This window comes from Brassica napus, chromosome A5 (assembly GCF_020379485.1).
Source record: "Brassica napus cultivar Da-Ae chromosome A5, Da-Ae, whole genome shotgun sequence".
NCBI classification, from domain to species: domain Eukaryota; kingdom Viridiplantae; phylum Streptophyta; class Magnoliopsida; order Brassicales; family Brassicaceae; genus Brassica; species Brassica napus.
Window position 1 is genome coordinate 2,811,818 of NC_063438.1, and position 22,131 is coordinate 2,833,948.

General features: G+C 36.0%; 5 protein-coding genes and 1 non-coding gene across 31 annotated transcripts; 2 read left to right on the forward strand and 4 right to left on the reverse strand.

Annotated features, from left to right (window-relative positions):
• Positions 1-168: 168 nt before the first annotated feature.
• Positions 169-3,508, reverse strand: LOC106450901. 26 transcript variants are annotated; one of them, XM_013892694.3, is made up of 11 exons: positions 3,209-3,432; positions 2,696-3,033; positions 2,448-2,614; positions 2,293-2,373; positions 2,141-2,216; positions 1,991-2,056; positions 1,655-1,919; positions 1,473-1,573; positions 1,236-1,340; positions 800-1,139; positions 169-737 (listed from the first exon to the last, which is right to left on the reverse strand). In XM_013892694.3, exons 2-7 carry the CDS (start codon positions 3,012-3,014, stop codon positions 1,813-1,815), a joined length of 816 nt encoding a protein of 271 aa, XP_013748148.1. In that variant the 5' UTR covers positions 3,015-3,033; positions 3,209-3,432; the 3' UTR covers positions 169-737; positions 800-1,139; positions 1,236-1,340; positions 1,473-1,573; positions 1,655-1,812. The 26 variants fall into 26 exon arrangements, with proteins under 26 accessions (XP_013748148.1, XP_048636409.1, XP_048636408.1 ...); XM_048780452.1 differs by having other exon boundaries at positions 800-921; positions 1,074-1,134; positions 1,473-1,919; XM_048780451.1 differs by having other exon boundaries at positions 800-921; positions 1,049-1,134; positions 1,473-1,919.
• LOC106450900 (probable protein S-acyltransferase 14) lies at positions 3,416-5,480 on the reverse strand. Its single transcript, XM_013892693.3, has 7 exons — positions 5,050-5,480; positions 4,740-4,965; positions 4,572-4,663; positions 4,363-4,486; positions 4,036-4,121; positions 3,886-3,951; positions 3,416-3,803 (listed from the first exon to the last, which is right to left on the reverse strand). Exons 1-7 carry the CDS (start codon positions 5,257-5,259, stop codon positions 3,678-3,680), a joined length of 930 nt encoding a protein of 309 aa, XP_013748147.1. The 5' UTR covers positions 5,260-5,480; the 3' UTR covers positions 3,416-3,677.
• Positions 5,481-5,534: 54 nt separating this feature from the next.
• Positions 5,535-5,607, forward strand: TRNAK-CUU. Its single transcript has one exon. It is a non-coding gene; the product is annotated as a tRNA-Lys (tRNA).
• A 250-nt stretch (positions 5,608-5,857) lies between these two features.
• On the reverse strand, positions 5,858-8,191 carry LOC106450899 (protein BRI1-5 ENHANCED 1-like). The gene is made up of 4 exons (XM_013892691.3): positions 7,936-8,191; positions 6,969-7,517; positions 6,237-6,432; positions 5,858-6,149 (listed from the first exon to the last, which is right to left on the reverse strand). Exons 1-4 carry the CDS (start codon positions 8,108-8,110, stop codon positions 6,011-6,013), a joined length of 1,059 nt encoding a protein of 352 aa, XP_013748145.1. The 5' UTR covers positions 8,111-8,191; the 3' UTR covers positions 5,858-6,010.
• A 1,171-nt stretch (positions 8,192-9,362) lies between these two features.
• Positions 9,363-12,345, reverse strand: LOC106454618 (LOB domain-containing protein 19). Its single transcript, XM_013896731.3, has 2 exons — positions 12,028-12,345; positions 9,363-11,936 (listed from the first exon to the last, which is right to left on the reverse strand). Exons 1-2 carry the CDS (start codon positions 12,328-12,330, stop codon positions 11,673-11,675), a joined length of 567 nt encoding a protein of 188 aa, XP_013752185.1. The 5' UTR covers positions 12,331-12,345; the 3' UTR covers positions 9,363-11,672.
• A 6,092-nt stretch (positions 12,346-18,437) lies between these two features.
• LOC106453394 lies at positions 18,438-22,127 on the forward strand. Its single transcript, XM_013895644.3, has 6 exons — positions 18,438-18,466; positions 18,559-20,188; positions 20,283-20,908; positions 20,977-21,264; positions 21,334-21,439; positions 21,519-22,127. Exons 1-6 carry the CDS (start codon positions 18,438-18,440, stop codon positions 22,125-22,127), a joined length of 3,288 nt encoding a protein of 1,095 aa, XP_013751098.2.
• Positions 22,128-22,131: the final 4 nt, after the last annotated feature.

Sequence of the window (22,131 nt, forward strand, 5' to 3'; positions counted from 1 at the left end):
ACATCTTTAATTTTTAAAATCTCAATCACATCCAACATTATTCCATTTGATGTGGATCTCAATATTTAAAATAGTAACCTTATTATAGCTCGCACAGTCCATAAGGGAAAGTAAGAGTTGTGTAAAACCAAAAGCAATTAAAGTAAGAGTTATGTAAAACCAAAACCATAAGGGAAAGTAAGAGTTATGTAAAACTAATAGTTCAGGAAAGGTTTTAGAAATTAAGATGGGAACTTCCAATCAACAGCAATTAAAGTGCAACCAAAAGTAAAAAATTGTCATAGCAACAGATGAAGTAAATGTTCCAATGATGACACAAAGCGGCAATTTAGTGAGTACGTGGAGGCAGGGAGGTCTTATTAGGTGCTACGCCTAGGACATCTGTCTTCCTTCTCTGCTTTTCTCTCCCTCTCCTTGGTTGATGAATTTGCCTCACAAGAAAACCTCCCAAGCTTCTTGAACCTTCGGTAGAGTTAGCAGCATCACTGACTGGAGAGAGGCGGTGGCCCACATCTAGCGCCTAGCTTGGATTGTCCACTGTTGTTTTCCGAGGTGGAAGGAGCGCAGGACAAACAACTTTGGTGACTATGATGGTCTGCCTTTTGGATGTAAAATTGCATGGGATAACTTTGACCCTGAACTTGTGTGACTGGCCGCTTGCATCAACCAAACAATGCGGAGTTGGAACCTCTTCCTCACCAACCAACTCTCCATTAGCCTGAGATATATATAACTCACTAATACTAAACGTGAGTTTCAATAGGTGGGGGAGGTGAAGATTAAACCCAATTTAAGATACCTCCCAAGTAATTGTCGAGTAAGTCAGAAGCTTGTCTTCTGGTACGTTCAGTGCCTGCATCTCCAAGGAGTACGAAGCTGGCTTTGTCACCACTGTTGTACACAGATATCTCAGCACGGAACCTGTAATTGTAACGAAAATGTTTTACCAAAAAAAAACAGAGAGGAGTTGGTGAACTAAAAATACTTTGCAACATCAGAATAGTAGATTGAGGTTCGTCAGTGTAACTGTGTGTGTGAGTGACATTACTTCACAACCCCGGTAACATTCTCACATCAACGATGTTGGCCCTTTGTAATACCATCTGGGATTTCTTTCGACATCGTCAACTGTCTCTGTGCTAGAAAAAGCATTCAACATTTATTAGAGCAAAAAAAAAAGTTAAACAATTAGGATGTAAGTATACTATTCAGGCGGGAGTGAAATGTGGCTGTACCTGAACGGATTCATTGTTCATGAAGGTGACTATCGCACCAATTGTGAGGGTTTCAAACTTCGTTATCTTCGATGTGTTCACCAGTTCAGACGCGTTAGGATACAGCTACCATGCAACACGATATATTGTTCAGGTGGAAGGAAGACATTGGAAAGTTTTTAAAGCAGAAGCACAGACCAAGATAGATACTGAATTGGTCGGCTGACCTCAAAGAAAAAGAAGGAGATGAAACGAAACCTTGTGGAGTATTGATTGTGTAGAAGTGGATGATTAGAACTCAGTCGCTATGGTTTCAAGAGGAGAAGACGAAGTGGTAGAGGAGAAGAGCCTAGTCAATTCTGCGTCGTAGATTTTTAGGTTTCTAGGTTTAGTTCAATGAAATATAAAGCCCAAACTTAAATCAATCGAAGCCCACACACCTAAGTTCACTGTAGACAAACTTTAAGCCCAGACCCAAAAATAAAATGTTCTGATTGGTTGAATATTTTTGATGACGTGGCATGCTTAGATTTTGAGGAAATCTCCCTTTTAGTAGTGTGACTACTTCTTCATACACGATGTAACATTTCTCATGATTTTACTCAATGTTGATGCGGACAACTTTCTTATCTCCACGTGCAGAACGGCTTGAACCGGTTTGGTCCAGAGATGGAAGAAGCCATCCTCCAAAACTATGATCAGAGCCTGAAAAATTGAAACCGAAGATTCTGAATCTGAGACCAAAGATAGTTTTTGAAATAAAAAGTTTTACTAACCAGTGGATTCATGATTAGCAAGAGATGAGTTGCCTTTCCACGCTTCTTCAAAGCCACTTAGTTCCTCTAATGAAAAAACAAACATAGAAGAAGTCTTTTAAGATTCTTCATGGCTTTTCAAGATGAGCAGATAGTGCAGACTAAACTAACCTTCACCAAGGTTGTGAAGAGTCTGTGTAGACTCTACACCACCACTCGAGTTAAGCTTCCTGGTAACCGAGTGTCCCTGAATAACACCAAACCAAATAGAGTCAAAAGACTCATACAGATGAAGAAGCAAAAAACATCATCATCACCTTTACCTTATCATTGATTCCTCTGGAGATCCTATGAGTAGCTTCACCCGTAGTCTTATCCGCCTCTCTGCTTTCCTCAACCACCACCTAGAAACAGAATCCAGTTAGTTAGTACTCAGAGAGCTTCCACAAATGGAAAGGATGGAAATAGAGAGACATACTCCATCACTGCCTGCTCTTCTGGTTCTACTAGATGTATAGTAAGCACCATCTATGCCTCCATATGTAACCTTAGAGGTGTGATGCCTAAAAGTTTTCGCTCTAGATTGAGCACTCTCCCTTACATTGAAGTTACTCCTTTGATTTACATTCTGAATCCTCCTCTCAGCTACAACAATCGCCAAGCAAAAAATCAGACAAATACATAAAGCTGTTATTGGATAGAATCAGTAATCTAAACTTTAAGTACCATCAGAATCATCTTCAGGGTGCTCAACAGATGGCTGATTCTCTGAACTAGTATGTCCTTCTTCACATCCAATGTCTTTCCCTTCATCTTCATCTTCTTCTACTTCTTCATCAGATGGTAACTCCTCAATTGTTAACCCTCTCCCACCATTGTTGTTGTTATTACTAAAGGAAGCAGCACCTGAACTAAAGGTGTTTGGTTCGAGCAAATCCTCAAACGGCCTAGTGAAGAAGGGATCATCAAAAGGATCTCTTCCTCCAAACAAGCTACCTCTAAACCCTCCAAAATTTCCGAATCTGCCACCAAATGGATCTCCCATCTTCACAACTCTGAAAATCCTTTTTTTCATAAATTTAGTAACAAAGTTAGCCACATGACATGGCATTAAGAGAAGTTCATTAACAAAGATCTCTAAGGACAACCTACTTTTCTTTTCCCTGTTAGACTCAGTCACTCAGACAACAGACGTTGGAAGAGATGTTTGAAGAACAAGACCTAAGAGATTGAGAGTACCTGTAAGAGAATCCAAGAAGAGACCAGAAACTCCACAGAGAAGTCCCTGATTAAAAAGACAACATGAAGCAACTCTGTTTATTATATATAGGGCCACAATTCTAAAAAGGAAATACCAGTTTGACACGTGTCATTTTCACCACAAAGCTAGAAGCTTCTTCATCATTCTTCATCATTTTTAATTTGATTTTTTTAACCACAAAGGGATTGGCAGCCTCAACAAAAGGGATTTTGACTATTAAGAAAAATCAGTAAAGATTGTTATGAAAAGTGAGACTTGGCTCTACACTTATAACTAGAGATCATATGCTATCTAACTCATAAAAGAAGAAGAGCATCATCTGTTCGTGTGACTTTGGCCTTTAAGTCTCAGAGTTCTTCAATGGCGTGCGAATAAACGGTAGAAGCAACTCTTTACATACATCTTCTTTTCCAAAGTCATCCCTAAGGTATTGTTACAGTCTTTTCCTCAGAAATCTTGAGAATCAAAGTCAGGTTTTGACGGGTACTCGAGTCCCTGAAGCTCTGGCATTCGTCTTAAATCTTCTTCAGAGTATGCAGGAATCAACCAATACTTCTTATCCATACCAAACACCTGAAAAACATAAAACTCCCAAATAAGAAAGTAACTTTGATAAAGTCTATAAAACAAGTTCATCAAAAAATGTAACACTCACTTGTTCAAAGTTCTTCTTTCTACCGAGGTCATATGGCCATTTCGGACTTGTTTTCTTCTCATAAGCCTGTTCTCAAAAGTCAATACACGAAATAAAGCTTTTTAACCATGTGATGCACCAAGCTAGAGGATTGAAAAGTAAAGAACATACCTCTATAGTTGTAGTATTGGCAGCTACAAGCGAGATGTGCATGATTAAGAAACCCATAACGCTTAAAGCAAATGCCAGGTTCAAAACTGTGGTAATGAAGATGAAACATCATGAGATGGATGTAATAAATGCAGAGCCAAATAAACATTGGCTTCTAGCCAGTAGCCCCCAAATTTTAGACATAGCTCCCCAAATTTGTAATAAGAAAAAATTATTAAAATCTTTACTAAATCGTCTACAGCCCTCAACATCTCAGGTCCAGCCATGGATAAGTGTAGCAGAGAAAATCGACCAAACATAATTAAAATTTGTGGTTAGGAACGTTACCAAATGCCAGAAAAGTAGTAGCAAGGGTGCTTGGGGTTCCAGGTATCTCTTCCTCGCTAAAGAAGGCTATGAAGTGTGGCATGAGAAGTAAAGTCACAAGCGTTGTTTCCAAAAAGGTGTAGAACTGCATTTGGAACACAACAAAGAGGAAGAGGTTCAATCACAGATGCATCCTAAGCTCAAAATCTAGATCTAGGGCTAAGACTTACCAAGAAGAGAAGAAAGTACTTGTAGTTAAGCGCTCCAACGCAGTTAACAACCCAAACACAATGGTGGTCCATCTTCAACACACACCTACCACCTGAGTTTAAACACACAATCACCTGAGTTGAAGTAAAGGAGCATAAAACAGAAAGTGTAACCGAGAGAGAGCTTACAAACAGAGCAATGATGGCAGCGAGGAGGCTTATGCTGATTACATTTCCTACAGAACCGAGTTCGCTGGTTCGAAGCCTCAGGCTGCAACCCGCCAAACTCCAAACCATTCAACGGATCACACTCTCCCTCCTGCTCCTCTTCGTCCGAAGCTGGCCTCCAATTAGGAGGCACAACACCAGGATCAGTAAACACAACAGAGAAGTAACTCCACAAAAGCATCCCCAACTTCACAACACACACACACATCTTTATTATCAGTTTCTTCAGCAAAAGTACGAAGCTTTCGAGAAAACGGTGAAAAGGGTTTACCAGGAAATGAAAAAGGAGTATAACAACGAGAGCTGCGAGAGATTCGAGCCCTCCAACGGATAACGCGGGGCCGTAACTGGTCCAAACGACGGCGTAATAGGACACGCCAACGATGCCTAAGACCATGAGGATCATGATCGATCCGAGTCCGCGTAGAGCTGTGCAGAATTTGAAGACGTTCCACGCCATTGTTGTCCCGGATCTATGCATAGTCAACAACCAATCTCGATCGATGGGGAGAGAAAAAAAAATCTAATCTTTTTCGATTTTTTTTTGGATTGGTTTTGAAACAGAGCAGAGAAAAAAGGAAGGGACTTTTCTTGAGAAATTGAATCCGAAGAGGAAACGAATGTTGGGTTTAGTGAGAAATTGAAGATGCAGAACTCATCGAGGAAGACGAAGCCACCAACCTGAGCTAACCATATAGCATCAACGATTAGTTACATATAATTACTAAACTATGTTAACGGTTTGGTAAACATCAAGCCCGTCTAGCTCAGTTGGTAGAGCGCAAGGCTCTTAACCTTGTGGTCGTGGGTTCGAGCCCCACGGTGGGCGATTGTTTTTTTACTTTTTCATCTTTTGGTTAATTATTCAAAATTAGGATATAGAAAGTAGAAACATTTTTTAATGTTTCATCAAGAACATCGTACAAAATGGAAATGGCCAATAAAAGAAATTGATATTTTCAATTCATATACAATTTTTTAACCCAAAGTCCCCCCATAAAGAGTTTAAAGAAAGCCTTTTGCTTTGCAGCTCTTTATAGCTCCAGTGAATATTTTTCACTTTTTTATCTTTTGGTTAATTAATCAAAATTAGAATATATAAAGTAGAAACATTTTTTTTAATGTTTCATCAACAATTAAGAACATCTTACAAAACGGAAATGGCCAATAAAAGAAATTGATATTTTCAATTCATATACAATTTTTCAACCCAAAGTCCCCCCATAAAGAGTTTAAAGAAAGCCTCTTGTTTGGCAGCTCTTTATAGCTCCAGTGAATATTTCGTCGGCTCCATACTTAAACTCGAACCCTGCACTCCTCAGCTTCTTCGACGACAGGCTCATCCTTTTCTCTACTCTATAACTCTTCAAACTTTACGTATCCATAAACAGAATATAATTAATAAATTCTCAAAAAAAGGCTTAAAACAAGAAGACGTAGAAAAAATAATATACTTACTCAACTGAAGGTAGCTGAAACTGAGGAAATTTCGTGGACAACAACTCAAAGACCTCATCGATCTTCATCTCCACCGACGAACATATGTATCTACCTTTTGCTACTGGTCTTTCTAGTAGAAATATCATTGCTCTTGCAACGTCATCAATATGCACCATGTTGTAAGTATCGAACAAATACTTCTCCTTGTAACTCCCTTCAATAATTAATTAATTTTACTAATTACTATAGTGAACAATGATTATTACTCAAAAGATAATACATATGCTTAAACGTAGTTAACCACAAATAAATACTTCATCCAATTAAATTAATTAGGATTTTTTTCCATATATATAATGTAAAGTATCTTTGTGGTTAAGAAAAGTTGCATGTTAATCGATTCATAACCAAAGATTGGCCACCCATGACAGAAATTACTATGTGAATATTTGAACCTTGATATGATGAAATCTTAACCATTTGATGACTATAATTTGGTTGAAATTTTAACTAAGACACAAATATAAATATAAGGACTAATATAACAATTTTTAAACTGTACCTAGATATATATAACATGTATGTAACCAAAGTTTGTAATATTTATCGAACATTTTCTTTAAAAAATACAAAATATCTAGCGACCCTATTAGTTTTTTTTGGTTAGCTTCAAACTAGTTATGGAGAGATATGGAGAGAGAACAAATTTATAAAGATATAATAAAAAAGTAGATATAAGAGTTTACGTACCAAAGATCATGGCGAGAGAGATGAAGACGGAAGAAGGCAACGACGGACATATGAAGGGTCCGACGACTAGAGGAAGTACCACCGTCACAACCTCCAATCCATTATTCCCTCCAAACTCAAGCGCCGCCGTCTCGGCCGCCATTTTTGACACAACGTAAGAGCTACTAACTCTCTTCTCCTCCTGATTCCTAAACACCTCCACGTTGCTCCAAACGCTCTCATCCACCTCTCCTCCGTTTCCTCCAGCACCGCTTCCGACGCCGTAAAAAACGGTGACGGCGCTTGAGGTGTAGAAAAATCGTTTCACGGTTTTAGAATCTACACTCGACTTTAGTATTCCCATGAGACCTTGCACGGTGCGTTTCGTAACGATCTCCTCGGTCTCGTTGCTGTTCGGGTCCATGGGATGTGCCACGTGGAACACGGCTTTGCATCCTTCGATGGCAGGTTTAAAGCTCTCCGGTTCGTTGAGATCGGCGGTGAATATTTTAAGCCTCTCCGATGCAAATGGGAGTTCGGTTAGGTAGCTTATATCTTTCTTATTCCCTTCTGTAATAAGCGTAGGCACAAAATTATTAAATTATCACATTAATATCATTTGGTTATTAATAATTGAGGATATAATATATGGTTGACTTTATATATAGAAGATGCATGGAACATGAGATAGCTATGTGGAGCTTCAAGATCTTACAATCTGACAGATAATTCCAGCCAAGTACAATAAATTTCTCATATCCATATAAAATATATTATAATTGTCGATCCAAAAATCAACTTTAAATGTGCTATATCTACTGACTACTGATCTACAGATATAAACTATACTATGCTCTTTTGTGTACTTACGGATCAAATCAGCACTAAAATTAACAATTGTACTCGCATTTGATAAATTGTTAATTGATGTGTATAGTATAAGAAAAACTACTGAAGCTAATTAAAAAAAAAACTGATCGACACGAACCTGGGTTGGTTCGAACAGTGGCATGAACGGAGTAGCCACGTTGTAAGAGACGCATGATGAGCCAAGAAGCAACGAAACCAGTCCCTCCCGTTACACAAACCAACCCCGTACCGTCCAAGAAAGATGACGCCATCTCACCTCCTCCTTTGTTGTCATCTTCTTCTTCTCTTCCCATGTTCTCTATCTCTATCTCTCTCTCTCTTGTGGTGTGTGGGAACCTCTCAAGGGTTCTTAAATAACGGAACCTACGTCATTTACTCTCTCACACCTATCCGCGTGACATGTTCCCCGTTTTGCCCTCTTCTCTCTTTATTACAAATGTGTTTTAATGTATTTTATATATCCGTTACATCAATGCTACATTTTACAGATCATATATACTATTCTATTTAACAATTCACATTCTATGTCCGTTTATTACAGACATTGTTATTGGATTCCGTTATTTTTCATTCTCTCATCCTCTATGTACAAATGATCTTATTTTTTTACTACTATATATATACCATAGTTTTTGGCATCTAGTGGTGGAATGTATGAACTGTTATATAATATGCATGTTCTATGCATAGGTTAAGGGATATTATTTAGATTGTGATTATATATAATCAAAAAGAAAGGGAAAAAAACGCGTGAATGAGATGGAATGGAAAAGAAAGTGTAGGCGTGGCACATGATACTGCAACTATCTTATTTGTGTGTCTCCACAAGCTACCGTCTTTCTCGGACCGTTGCTTTGTTGGTGTTGCGAACTATCTTCCTTTTTCTATTTATAATTTTACTTTTTGGATCAGTCATTCTAAATTTGTAATTATATTACTAGTTATGGAGATTACTCGGCTTCACTTCATCCCATATAATATTATTGTTCAATCAAATTACTAGTTAAGGACATTCATCCTATATATATTGATTTTGCATAACTAATTAACTAAGAGTTCAACTTCCAACTACAACAAAAAGACAAAAAGTAACAAATGAAAAAAGAAAAACAACAAAACCTCTAATCAATCAAGCGATTTGATAGTTTTCGTTTTTTTCTCCCGTGTTTATGAATAAAAAGAATAGAAGCATAGGAGAAGACTTTGAGTTTTGTTGTACCCGTAAAAGACTTATCCCAAACAGTATATGGACTTTTATATTTGGCCTATTAATTAACCGGAAACAGTAATTGAATGATCTAGTCTTACAGAATCTGGATCCAGACGGTATTATATGCAGTGGTATTATATATATGATTCTGCGAAAATATTATCAAAGCTTACTAATTCCCGTCCCTATGTATTTCACCGTCTAAACATAATTTTTTTGTTGCCTAAAAACCATTACACTTCAAAATTTTGATAATTGTTTTTCTTTTATATAAAATTTGGTGTTTAAAAGTGATGTTTTCTTCCTTTAACCCAAGACCAACCCTGAACTAAGATATCAGCATGAGAAAGATGTTCCAGTTTTGGATGGAAAATTTCACATTTTCTTCTCCTTTTCTTTGCTAAAACTTACAAGCATGATTAATTTCTCTAGGTGTAACTTTATTCCTGTGGCCGTAGGTGATTCGGGATTTACAATTTAAATATACTCTTATAATTTTCTTATTCTATGGTGTAAAGGGGAACGATGATCCCTACGTTCTTAAGGATAGATCGTAGATGGCTATATACTAAAGGTAATTCAATTTAAATCGATTACAGCTATGGAGATGTAGAGATATAGTGATTGCGCGTGACCCATGACGAAAAACTAGTTTTTTTCTTTCACATCAGGCTTCTATGGTCCACTTTTTCTCCCTTAAATGCAATTTATAACAAAACAATACTAGAGGAATGTGTCTACGACTATTGATTAATGGCTTTCATTACACACAAAATTATAAATATTGTTTGTTTTGATCTCATTACATTGATTAACTTGTTATTGATACATTGTTGTTTTCAGTTATAGTTCTGAATATCTAAATTGATATTTATTGTGAAAGAAGAACCAACATCATATGCCTATTGGAAAATGATGAAGTGTAAAAAAAATAAAACTCACAGATTTAGTTTGGAAAAGATAGTCACGGAAATAATTTTTATTCTATAATGGTTAAACAAAATGAAATTTTTAGTTTTACATTATTCATAACATGAATTTGAACTGTATATATGTTTTTATTCATATATAGGATATGCATTGCCATTGTCTATCAACCGAATTTTCGTAGACCGTAAACCCACACTTTTGAATATGCGGATTAGAAATGCGTGATATAATTAAGGCTTGCTTTAATCACACTGCAGATAGACTATTCGTATCTTGTTACCTCCTTTAGTTACACTGCACATAAACTAATCATATGAAGAGAAACTAATGAAGCTAATAAAAATTAAAGAAACCGATTGGTTGCTAAAATTATTAATTTGTCTTGCGTAGAGAAAGCTTATATAGTGTATTGCATAACGAAGCCGCATGTAAAATCAGAAAGAAAAAGAAAAAAAAAGATGAAACGAGTATCACGTTTTGAAACTGTGAGCTTCTGAAAGCAAAACTATCAAGGAAAGAGTATCAACCATAACTCATATGATTCACTCAATCACTATAATCGCTCCATCATATATTCTTCTTAATGATTATATGATCACATTTATTGTTTGATTCATATAGCTCTAATATATAAAGTTATGTAACTCTCTTTATATTAAGAACACAATTCATACATTTCTCATAAGTTATTAAAAACCTCTGTAAGGCCATATGCTAGGAGATCAGTATGTAAAAGTCGTGCATTTTCTTGATATCAGACGTATTCCATATAAAATCCTCAGATAGTACAGTTGAAAATTTAAATAAAAAAGGAGCAATGTATGACTCTTTCATACTTTTTAAAGTCCAGTTCAATTCAAATTTGAAATCGTCAATTATTTTTAAATAACAAGGCCCATTGTAGCTCTCGAAGTCCGTCTAAATTTTAGGTGAAATGTAATTGCAAACTCATTTAAACTTTTGAGTTTAAGCCCAACTACCTTTTTAAGTTTGCAATTACAACTTTTGGTGTGAAAATATTATCTTTCCTCAAATTTTGGTTGACAAACTCAATTTGCTTTCTTTTTCCCATTTAACATTAGATTACGCATGAAGCCTTGAACAAGTACAGGTCACCCGAAACTGGAAGATCCAAGGTAATCAAGCAAAGGCTTCAGACATGAGCATTATACAGAGGCAATACTCCATCAAAACAAAACAGATCCCTAAAGCTTAAAAATAAACAATCTCGAGACCACATATGATTGTCATCGATCTTCATTAGCAACAACACTAGCTCACCTTGCTCTCTATCGAATCTAATTTTTAGTATCAGTTACTATATCTTCAAAATAGAAGGAATCTTCTAAAATCATCATTGGTATACTTCTTCAAAATCCAATAAATTTATCATCACTAAAGGAATCTTGGTAAGATATTTTGTTTCTTCGTCTTATATTGGCTTTGTTTATTGTCTTATAGATAAAGAGTTCTGGTTGATTGGTAAGCCAAAGTCATAAAACTAGTTTTTGTAGAATCAAAATGATAACACTATTGTTCATCGAAACACAAACAATTTCCAAGAACGCAACACATCACATTTAAGAAAGTCATGATCTCAAGTAGAGAGAGCCAGAGAGATAGTCAACTATGAAGAATAAAAACTCGTCAACTTTTTTCATCAAGACACTCCTCCTCTACTGCTATATTACATAAGTTCTGGCTTGTGATTTGACCTAACCGAAAGTGCAAGCCGGAAGTTTGACTTCCGTTAAATACTTAGAGACGAACTGCATCGCCAGTTCTTGAAATTCACCATCTTCATTTCCAGCTTGAGGTAATTGTTCTTCTTCCCACACAAAATCCAAGTTAGTTTGTTCCACAGGATATTCATTATTATGAGGTGGCTGTTGCATTTGTTGTGGAGGGATTATAGAAACACGCTGAAACGCTGAAAGACGAGCTTGAACATGAGCAATTTCAGCTTGTAGATTCATAACCTAAGCACACCCCAACAAACACAAAGTCTTGTAAGTTTCAACATATATGTAACAGTCCACTAGCATTTAAGAAAATGTTTCAATAAAGGACCTGGTGTTGAAGAGAGAGGAGATGGCCAACAGAGCCATAAACAGGATCACGGAGCCTAGCCAAAGCCTCGTAACAGAGCGTGGACACCGCCTCATGCCGCTTGTTCAAAGGCAATCTCAGTAACATCTTAGAGGCATTGCTTGCTCCAAACACTTTGTGAACCGCTGCAAACGTAGCAGTCCCTTGCTCTGCATCGAAATAAGGAGCGAAAACGCATCCGCTCACACACTTCCTCCTCAAGAACTTGCACGCCCCGCACGGTCCTTCTCCTCCTCTTCCACCGCCGTTCAAGTTTCCGGTCATTATCTTCAAGTAGAAAGAGAGAAAGAGATGAGTTGTTTATTTACATGACAGGCCAAGTCGTTGAGCTACTCCAGTGATTTTATATACAGGAATGAAAAGTGTTTTGAGTTTTGACTGTCAATGTAAGTTTGTGAACCCTATTGAATGATCAGCCGCTTATTATTCATTTATTATATATTTTACTAGTTCTTAGGCTTTACGTGAATACTACTCATGTATTAATGTACATATAATTATTATATATCCTCGAACATTTAATATCGGTTCCAAAATTCTATGTTATAAATGATCTTCTTGTAACATGTTCAAGATTTTTAGTGTGACTGAAAGTAAAATCAAACAAACGCTACCAACTAGGCCATCCACTAATCTGTTAAATGAAATATATATGTTGTTTAAAAGATATATACGCAAAGATAAGATCGATATCAAAGTGCACATACCACGTGTGATCAATTCGTATAGCTCAAATCAAATGTACATAACCCTAAAACCCTAACATTTTTTATTACATAATTTGTAGCCTAGTTGCCCCTATTCATGCACTTTCTTTTCATGCTTTCACATCTGTTGTCACACTTCTCTCTCTCTCTCTCTCTCTCTCTCCCTTAATGTACATGTACGAAATTTGAGTGTATACATGTATATAGATATCCCCACATGAACGCATTAGACATTGAAAATGTAGGACGGAGTCTTGAGATGTCTGATTCAAACCATAACCCTAGATGTAAGAACGTCTCAACACGAGGGTTGGTTTAGAGAAACCGGAGTGCGACAAACATTGGAGGCGATGCACAATTGACACTGAAAAACACACAAACACCAAAACATGCAAGTATTACTGATAAGTTAGATCTTTCGTAAGTGAGACAAGACAGCTATATAATTAAATTTCTCTTTTCCATTCTCCACTATCACAATCCCGGTCACAATCAAGGTCAAAGTGATAGTTTTCGTGAAGAGAGATTTGAGAACCCAATCTCTTGACCTTCTTCCTTTTGTTTCTGTTTCACCCGACATTATTAACTCACACTCGATCCAGTCATCTCTTTTCTAGTGTTTCTATTTATTCTTGGTATTAAATTTATTTTCAAACTAAGAACATATAAATTTATGAAGAAAAATCTTTAAGGTTACGAACTTTTAAAGGTAATAATTTCATACTAATATGTATTGAACTAACCAGTGCTCGCAACGCAACATATTTGCACAAACTCAATGACTGAATTCATGAGGAAATCAACTTTCATTAACCACGGTTTTTTGGGTGAAAGTAATTAAACACTGAAAAGCACGTGGTTGCTTGAGGGAAAATTTTCTTCGAGAATTTGAAGCCAAAGAGACAAAACAGAAACTGCTTGTATGCTGTTTTCCAAGGTAAACAAAATAACCACGTCGTAAGACCTATACACGTCGCATGACCATATCCTCTATGATTTCATGTCACACGGACCTAAGCATTCATTCACTTACATCACCATCCATTCTCTAATAGTGAGCCTATAACAACCCTTTTTATTACGTCTATATACGGTCTACTATTTGTAATGCCTCATCCATCACAATAATATCAATATTCATAACTCAACGCACAACCACTTGATCATTGTTTAGTAGTTAACTAGTTATTGTTATCATTTTCAGAGATAACTTTTGAATTTATAAGGGGTACTTTTTGTAACCATTAAGTTTAAAGTCTATACAAGAGATTAAAAATTCCAAATTTTGTTTTGTGATATGTTAATTTCCAAACGATCTCTCTGACACATATATATATATATCGTCTTTAACTAAAAATGATAGTCTTCAGTATCCAACCATACATATACTTTATTTTAATTAAGAGTAACTAGGAAATAGGAGCGTTAATCAAAAAAAAAAAAAAATAGGAGCGTTGGAGAACCGAATTGCGCCGTTCGGTTTCTTGTCTGCTAATACGTGAATCTCTCTACTCCGTTTTACAACAATTGTAATTAGCCTCCAGCTCCATAACTTTCAGATGTTTAAATTTAATACCCCAAAGAGCTTAACATATTCGAACTTGCATCGGTTCTTCTATTTTAAACAAAAACAAAACGGTATACTTAATTATTAGTATGTTTGATCAATTAGACAATTCGTTTAAAGCATCCCTTGAAATATATATTCAGGGGATGCATGTATACTGCCATATATCTGCATTGTGACTATGGCCTATACATTTCGACGATGTAGTTCGAAAAAAAATATCGAGGAATTTCAGATTTGACTGATAATTTGTCGATTTGAATATGCGACCAGAACTAGTGATCGAAACTGTCTTACGTTTGAAATGCAACCACTGTCTGATAATTATCCGACCAGGAGGCAATTATTATATCAAACAAGTAATTTTTTCTTGCAAAATTTTGAAAAAAGTAATAGTGAATTGAATATTAATAATTGCCATCAAATAGTCTCTTTGTTATTTGTCATCAAATAGACTTAAATCGAAGTCATATATATGCGTGTGCGTGTGTTTTTGTGTTTGTGGTTATATAAACAAGGTACACGAATTTTGGGATTATGTTTATATAATTTATAATAGAGTCGATTTAAGAATATACTCCATATAATATATATTCAAGGCCACATTTATACTTTTAAGGAATCAATTGTCAATTTGTGGAACACGGAGACAAACTCATCGACTATAAATCGCTGGGCATAACTTTGTAAACTAACAATTCATTCCGAATATATCAGGTTTTGTAATTTGTACTAGCTAGCTAGATTTTCAGTTCCTGGCTTATTCTATGTGTCCACATGTTTTTTGAGCAAAAATTGTCTTGTAACCCTTTTTAGTTGAGCTTAAATCTATAACTGAGAAAAAAAAATCTACGGCTGAAACTGAATTGTTGATTTTTGGAATGTAATGATGTGAAAAAACTTATTTCATTAATTCGAAAAAAAAAATTCACCACTTTACATGAATGGAACCAAATATTCATTCAACTAATTCTACAACAAAAACAAATAAAATATAAAAAAAATTATTCCATAACAAATTTGGTTATGAATTAATGAAATAAATTCAATTTCATTTTTTTGTTGTATTTCATTCATACTATTCCTTTTATTTTAATTCTATCAATTTATAAATATTTTACCAGTTACAGCCTGAGTAGTCCTGCCCATGTACTAAATTTCGTATCAAACGGGTACGTGATGGATAATTTTAAGATACATTCTTAAAGATATTTGGCCATTTAAAATTGTGTTGATTTGCACCTTCTAAGAAAAAAAGTGCATAGATGCTACGAGACTAGGAGTATATGTTACCAACCGGTTCTAATTACCCTCGATATATGTTATTTATCATTTGTTAAAATATTTTTTTTTATCAAACATTTGTTAAATATTAAGCATCATTATTTAAAGATTAGTGGTATATATACTCTTGTACTATCCTCCCACTTAAACTCTTATATCCATCTCTTTGCCTTGTTTTTAGGCGACACCATGTAATTTTCTAATATTATTTCAAGTAGATATTTGACCGGTGGATTTTGGAGTTTCAAAAGGAATAATAGGATATCAGGATCAACCCAGTATGAATATATGAGTTAAATAACGCATGTGTGTATTTATATTATGTCTATTAAATTGTAAAATTATTATAAGATATGTAATCCATGTGTTCTTTACCAAATTCGATGAGAATATTATGATATGCGAACAACATTTTGACTGCATGAGTGGAAGAAAAGGTTTCATCAAGCCAATCGATCAATGATAATACTATATATAGAGAATATAATTAACTATATAATGCGCTATAAAGAACAAACATAAGGAAAACTGTAGTGAAGTAAAATAATCAATGCTAATCGAAAATGATCGACTCGTTTTGTACATCCCCAAAATTTGTGGTACCATGTCACTTCCACCTCCTACACTATCTCATAGTATTACGCTATTATATAACTCGACGTTGTTATGACTAATCAATCATTAAAAACAAATATAATGTACGATAGGGAGAATTGTCTTTTGACTCATGCATTCATGCCCAGAAACAAATAGTGTGATCATGCATATTTTTTTACCTGGCAATGCATGTTAATATACAGAAGCCTTTTATTAAAAAATGTATATACAGGTTTTAAGTTTAAAACTAAAGTTACACGTTAAGTAGGTTATCATCATCTCCAACTTGTAGGTTCTACCTATAACTAATAATGATGTACTGATGTAGCTTATCAAATACTAAGATATAGTTTTGAAAAGAAAAACTCAAAATTGGATGATAAAAGTTTTAGATGGTTGTTCAAAAAAATAATTTTAGATGGAACTCCCAACTTCAAAACTTCAATCTTTTGATGGATATATATTTGTTGTGCTTGATTATCATATCATCTATTCATCTCCTCATGAAACTTCTTTAAAATCATCAACATAACCTCCATTTCCATAACATATAAATATATTGTACTTAACAAAAACATACTGTATATTAACAACAAATTGAACTTTATTTTTAACTTAGAAAATGAATATAGTGTACACACATTTATGATAAGTATAAATACACGTGGAGGAGACATTGAGAAAGCAAGGGGCGTTACCAACTTTCTAAGGGAACGGCGCGTCGGACCCACGTGAAGATTGACGTCACTCTTTTCTTCGATCTTTCACTCGCTAGGCAGTTACAATCATCATGGCCACATGTACCCTAAGTATTGGTACACGTTACTACATTTTGTTTCCTTTATAACCGAGAGACTAGACATTTTGACTCCCGGTTCGGGCGTATCTCGTTTCTAAACCGAACCGAACCCGTCACAACTTGTATTCTACCTTCGTTTACGGTAATTATGGAAGAGAAAGGTTAATTACTAAATATGGGGATTGATTTTTTCTGAATCAAAAAATATGGGAGTTGATTATTTAACATTGTTGATGCTCTTTTATGAATTTGGAATGAAAGATAAGTTGGCAATCGAGTCATCCTATATAGTAAGCGTAACTAATTCATTTAATTAATAACATGTTTATCTTTTACTTAAAATGGTCTTTGATCAATTACGTATGCTTTGCATTTTTATTCAACTTTAGGAAATTCGAATATTTATTTGAAACCATTAAGAGCTGGCGTATTTGATTGCCTAATTTAATTAAAGGATGTAAGTGTAGTTTATCCATATATCTTTTTTTAACGCTAATTTATCCATCTATCTTGTACGTAATTAATAACATAAAAGCAAAAGATAAAGGTAAAGTCGTGAGATATCTCCAAAATTACAATTCACATGTAAGCTCACATCACTACAAGAAAAAGAGGTTTTTATAGCGGAGTAGGATAGCGTTTTTTTCGTTTCTGCTATGGTTAATATGTAAGTGGGTTTTATATAGCGGTTATAAAATTGTAAACGCTATCTTTAGTTGGGCCGAATTTTAATAGTCATTTTACATAGCACTTTAGTGCGGAAGCGCTACGAATAAGTTAGGCGGACAAAATTTTCATTTGCCCGGGCTTACCAATTTCACTTAATTCATTTTTTTCTTTTTCGGTTCTTCCCTCTCTCTATCTCCCCTGAGTTCTCATCTCCCCTCTATCTCTTCGTCTCAATTATTTTCCCGATTGGTCTGACTCTAAAAAATTAATCTCTTCTAATAACACATTAATCTCCTATTTCTATCTCGTCGTAATGGTTTTCCAGAATCTCTAAAACCCAACAACTGTTCTTCGATTCTGAATCGTAGGTACAATCTCGTCTAATATTTGTATTTTTTTTTTGTTTCTGATAAACCAATCGTTTATTCCTATTTAACTGGTGGCTGATTTAGGGTTGCATGTCCAATTGATTCGGTCTTTTACTCTTTTGCAGGGAGCTTTAGATTCAGATCTTCCAAGAAAGGTATCTGTCGTGTATTTTTTTAGGTTTGGCTATAGCTTTTGATTTTGTTTCAATTGAATTATATCATTGCTTTTATTTTTCAGGTCGTTTAAATCAAAATTGAAGACATTTTTATCAGGTAAAACCAAACCGATTTATACTGATTCTTCTATAAGTTGTCTTTGTCTGTTCTTGAGGCATAATAAAGTTAGTGTTTTATATACATTTGGTCGGAGCTGTTGTGCGATGGATAAAGCTTGGGTCTGGTTACCAAGGTATAAATGTTACTGTGTTTTGCTTATATTTTTTTTATTTCATTTACGAAATTGTGCTTCTTAATTAATTTTCATTTGTGTGCATCTGACAGGAATAGTCTCGAGTATGAGCAAGGTGCAACTGAGTTTGTTTTTTCGTCATCAAGACAATTGGGTGATCTAGTTGAAATGTTCTGCCCTTGCGTTGATTGCCGCAATGTCTGCCATCAATCAAGAGAGACAGTTTTTGAGCATCTCGTCATCAGAGGGATGGATCAGAAGTACAAGAGATGTAAATATTGGAGTAAGCACGGGGATATAAGGCCAGATAAGACAGCTGATGTTCAGACGTCTGAAAATGAGGCTTATGAGTTGATGAGGACAGCTTTTATAGCGAGCAATGGCAAGACACCATTTGAGAAGCAGAATTCAGAGGATTTTGATGGTATTGAGAGGCCAGAAGAGGACGAGTTTAGGAAGAAGTTAGATGATGCCGAGACTCCACTGTACCCGACATGTCAGAAATACACAAAGGTTGCTGCTATCATGGGTCTTTACCGTATAAAAGTCAAGAGTGGGATGTCAGAGAGCTATTTCGACCAGCTAATGACATTAGTTCATGACATGCTACCTCCAGATAATGTTCTGCCTAAGTCTACGGCTGAGATGAAGAAGTTCTTAAAGGTGTTTGGTTTTGGTTATGATGTCATCCACGCTTGCAAAAATGATTGTATCCTTTATAGGAAACAGTATGCGGAGTTAGTTTGCTGTCCAAGATGTAGTGAATCAAGATGGGAAAGAGATAAGCACACTGGTGAGGAGAAGAAAGGAGTTCCATGTAAGGTGCTTAGGTATTTTCCCATAAAAGAGAGATTCAAGAGGATGTTTAGATCGAAACGGTTGGCTGAGGATTTGTGTTGGCACTTCAACAATGCAACTGAAGATGGATCTATGCGGCATCCTGTGGATTCTTTGACTTGGGTTCAGGCAAACGATAAGTGGCCGGAATTTGCTGCTGAAGCAAGAAACCTGAGACTAGGTCTTTCTACTGATGGGATGAATCCATTCTCGATCCAAAACACCAAGTACAGCACGTGGCCGGTTCTCCTAGTTAACTACAATATGGCGCCAACTCAGTGCATGAAAGCGGAGAACATTATGTTGACGATGTTGATACCTGGACCAACAGCACCTAGCAACAACATTGACGTGTATCTACAGCCCCTGATAGAGGACCTCAAGGACTTGTGGACCGAAGGTATTGAAGTTTATGATGCCTTTAAGAAGGAGAGTTTTAATTTAAGAGCTATGCTTCTGTGGAGTATCACAGACTACCCAGCTTTAGGGACATTAGCTGGATGCAAAGTTAAGGGGAAGCAAGCGTGTATTGTATGTGGGAAGGAGACACCGCATAGATGGCTTAAGTTTAGTAGGAAACATGTATATATGGGCAACAGGAAGCGACTGATGCCTGGTCATCCCTACAGACGTAGAAAGGGTTGGTTTGACAACACAGTGGAGTCTGGTGTTTCAAAGAGGATTCAGAGTGGGAAAGAAATATTTGACAGCCTTAGAGGATTTAGAAATGATTTTGGAAGACCATTAGCTAAAAAGGGGAAGCGTAAAAGGGCTGAAGCAGAAGATGACGATGATGAAGCTGCAACAGCTGAAGAAATCGAAGAAGATGATGATTTATGGAGGTGGAAAAAAAAGTCTATCTTCTTTGACTTACCATATTGGAAGGTATACGTTCTGCTTTACAATTAATTTTATCTTTCTGAATTTATGTAAGCTAATTAAATTGTTTCTGATAATTAACTCTACATAATGTTTGCAGGAAATGCCTGTCAGGCATAACATAGATGTTATGCACGTCGAGAAGAACGTCTCAGACGCACTACTATCTATTATTATGAATAATGCAAAATCAAAGGATGGGTTGAAAGCAAGAAAAGATTTAGAAGACATGGGAATCAGGAGCAACTTACATCCAGAGAAGCGTGGGAAGAGAACTTATTTGCCTCCAGCTGCATTCTGGCTTTCCAAGGAAGAGAAAAAAAAATTCTGTAGACGGCTATCCAAGTTTAGAGGCCCCGATGGATATTGTGCAAATATATCCAATTGTGTCTCGTTGGATCCTCCCAATATCGGCAGCATGAAGTCACATGACCATCACGTTCTTTTGCAGAACCTTTTTCCTGTGGCATTGAGAGGTTTATTGCCTAAAGGACCTCGGATAGCTGTCAATCGTATCTGCAACTACTTCAACAGACTTTGCCAACGAGTTATTGATCCAGAGAAGCTACTGACTCTAGAATCTGAGATTGTAGAAACAATGTGCCAGTTGGAGAGATTTTTTCCACCATCACTCTTCGACATTATGTTTCACCTTCCTCTCCATCTAGCTAAAGAAGCACGCTTGGGTGGCCCTGTCCACTTCAGATGGATGTATCCGTTTGAGAGGTAATTTTTTTTTTGTCTTTGTCGTATACTTTCAATAAATAGACTAACTTATATGTTCTGGTATGTAGATATATGAAGACTCTAAAAGCTTATGTCAAGAATTTTGCACGACCCGAAGCTTGTATGGCTGAGGGATATTTGTCTAGTGAATGCATTGCGTTTTGTATGGAGTTCCTTCGAAAATCTGTTCCAGTCCAAGAAGCAATTAATAGAAATGAAGATATTGAGGCAATTCAGAATGTCCTTGAAGGAAGACCATTACAGAAAGCTACAGAAGTAACCCTCACAGATAAGGAGAGAGATATAGCTCATCGTTATATCCTCATGAATACAGCAGTCATGGATCCGTATATTGGGTAAGTAAAACAGCAGTTAGATATATAAAGTTGTTCTATTTTATACATCGTCTAACTTAAAGAAAGCAGGTTGCATTTGGAAGAACTGCAAGCTACTGATGAAAGATGCGCACAAAATGAAACTCTACTGTGGAAATATCACACAGAAAGGTTTCCCCAGTGGATAAAAGATAAGGTAAATGAGCTTATTATATGCTTTAATCTTTACATTTTTGTATGATTATTAACTCTGCTACACGTTTCATGTTAATTAGATACCTAATAACTCGAAGGAACATTCGAAAAGGCTGAGATGGCTTGCTTTTGGACCAAGGAATATTGCTCACACATACAAGGGATACGTGGTGAATGGACATCGATACCATTGTGATGATGTAAAGCGCAACACACAGAATAGTGGGGTTGCATATGAAGCATTTTCGATGTGTCGAGCTAGCGCTAAAGATTCTAAGCAAATGGCGGACATGGTAGCTTACTATGGAGTGATAAAGGAGATCATATTGGTGGACTACCACATGTTCCAAGTTCCCCTGTTTAAGTGTAGTTGGGCTCACAAAGGGAAAGGAGTTAAAGAGGAAGAAGGGTTCACACTTGTCAATCTTCATATGAACCAGTCATCATTTGCAAACGATCCATACATTCTGCCATCGCAAGCTAAACAGGTCTTCTATTCTAGAGAAGATGAAAGCTCACCTTGGTATGTTGTTATGCGGGCACCACCAAGAGGATACCATGAGTTAGAGACAGAAGAGAAGATCGATTTTGAACCATCAGTCCAGCCAATTGAAGATATAGGATATCAATCTGATGATGAGAGTTTCTGTGTTAGGGAAGACTGTGAAGGTGTCCTTGTTGATGTTTAGATAC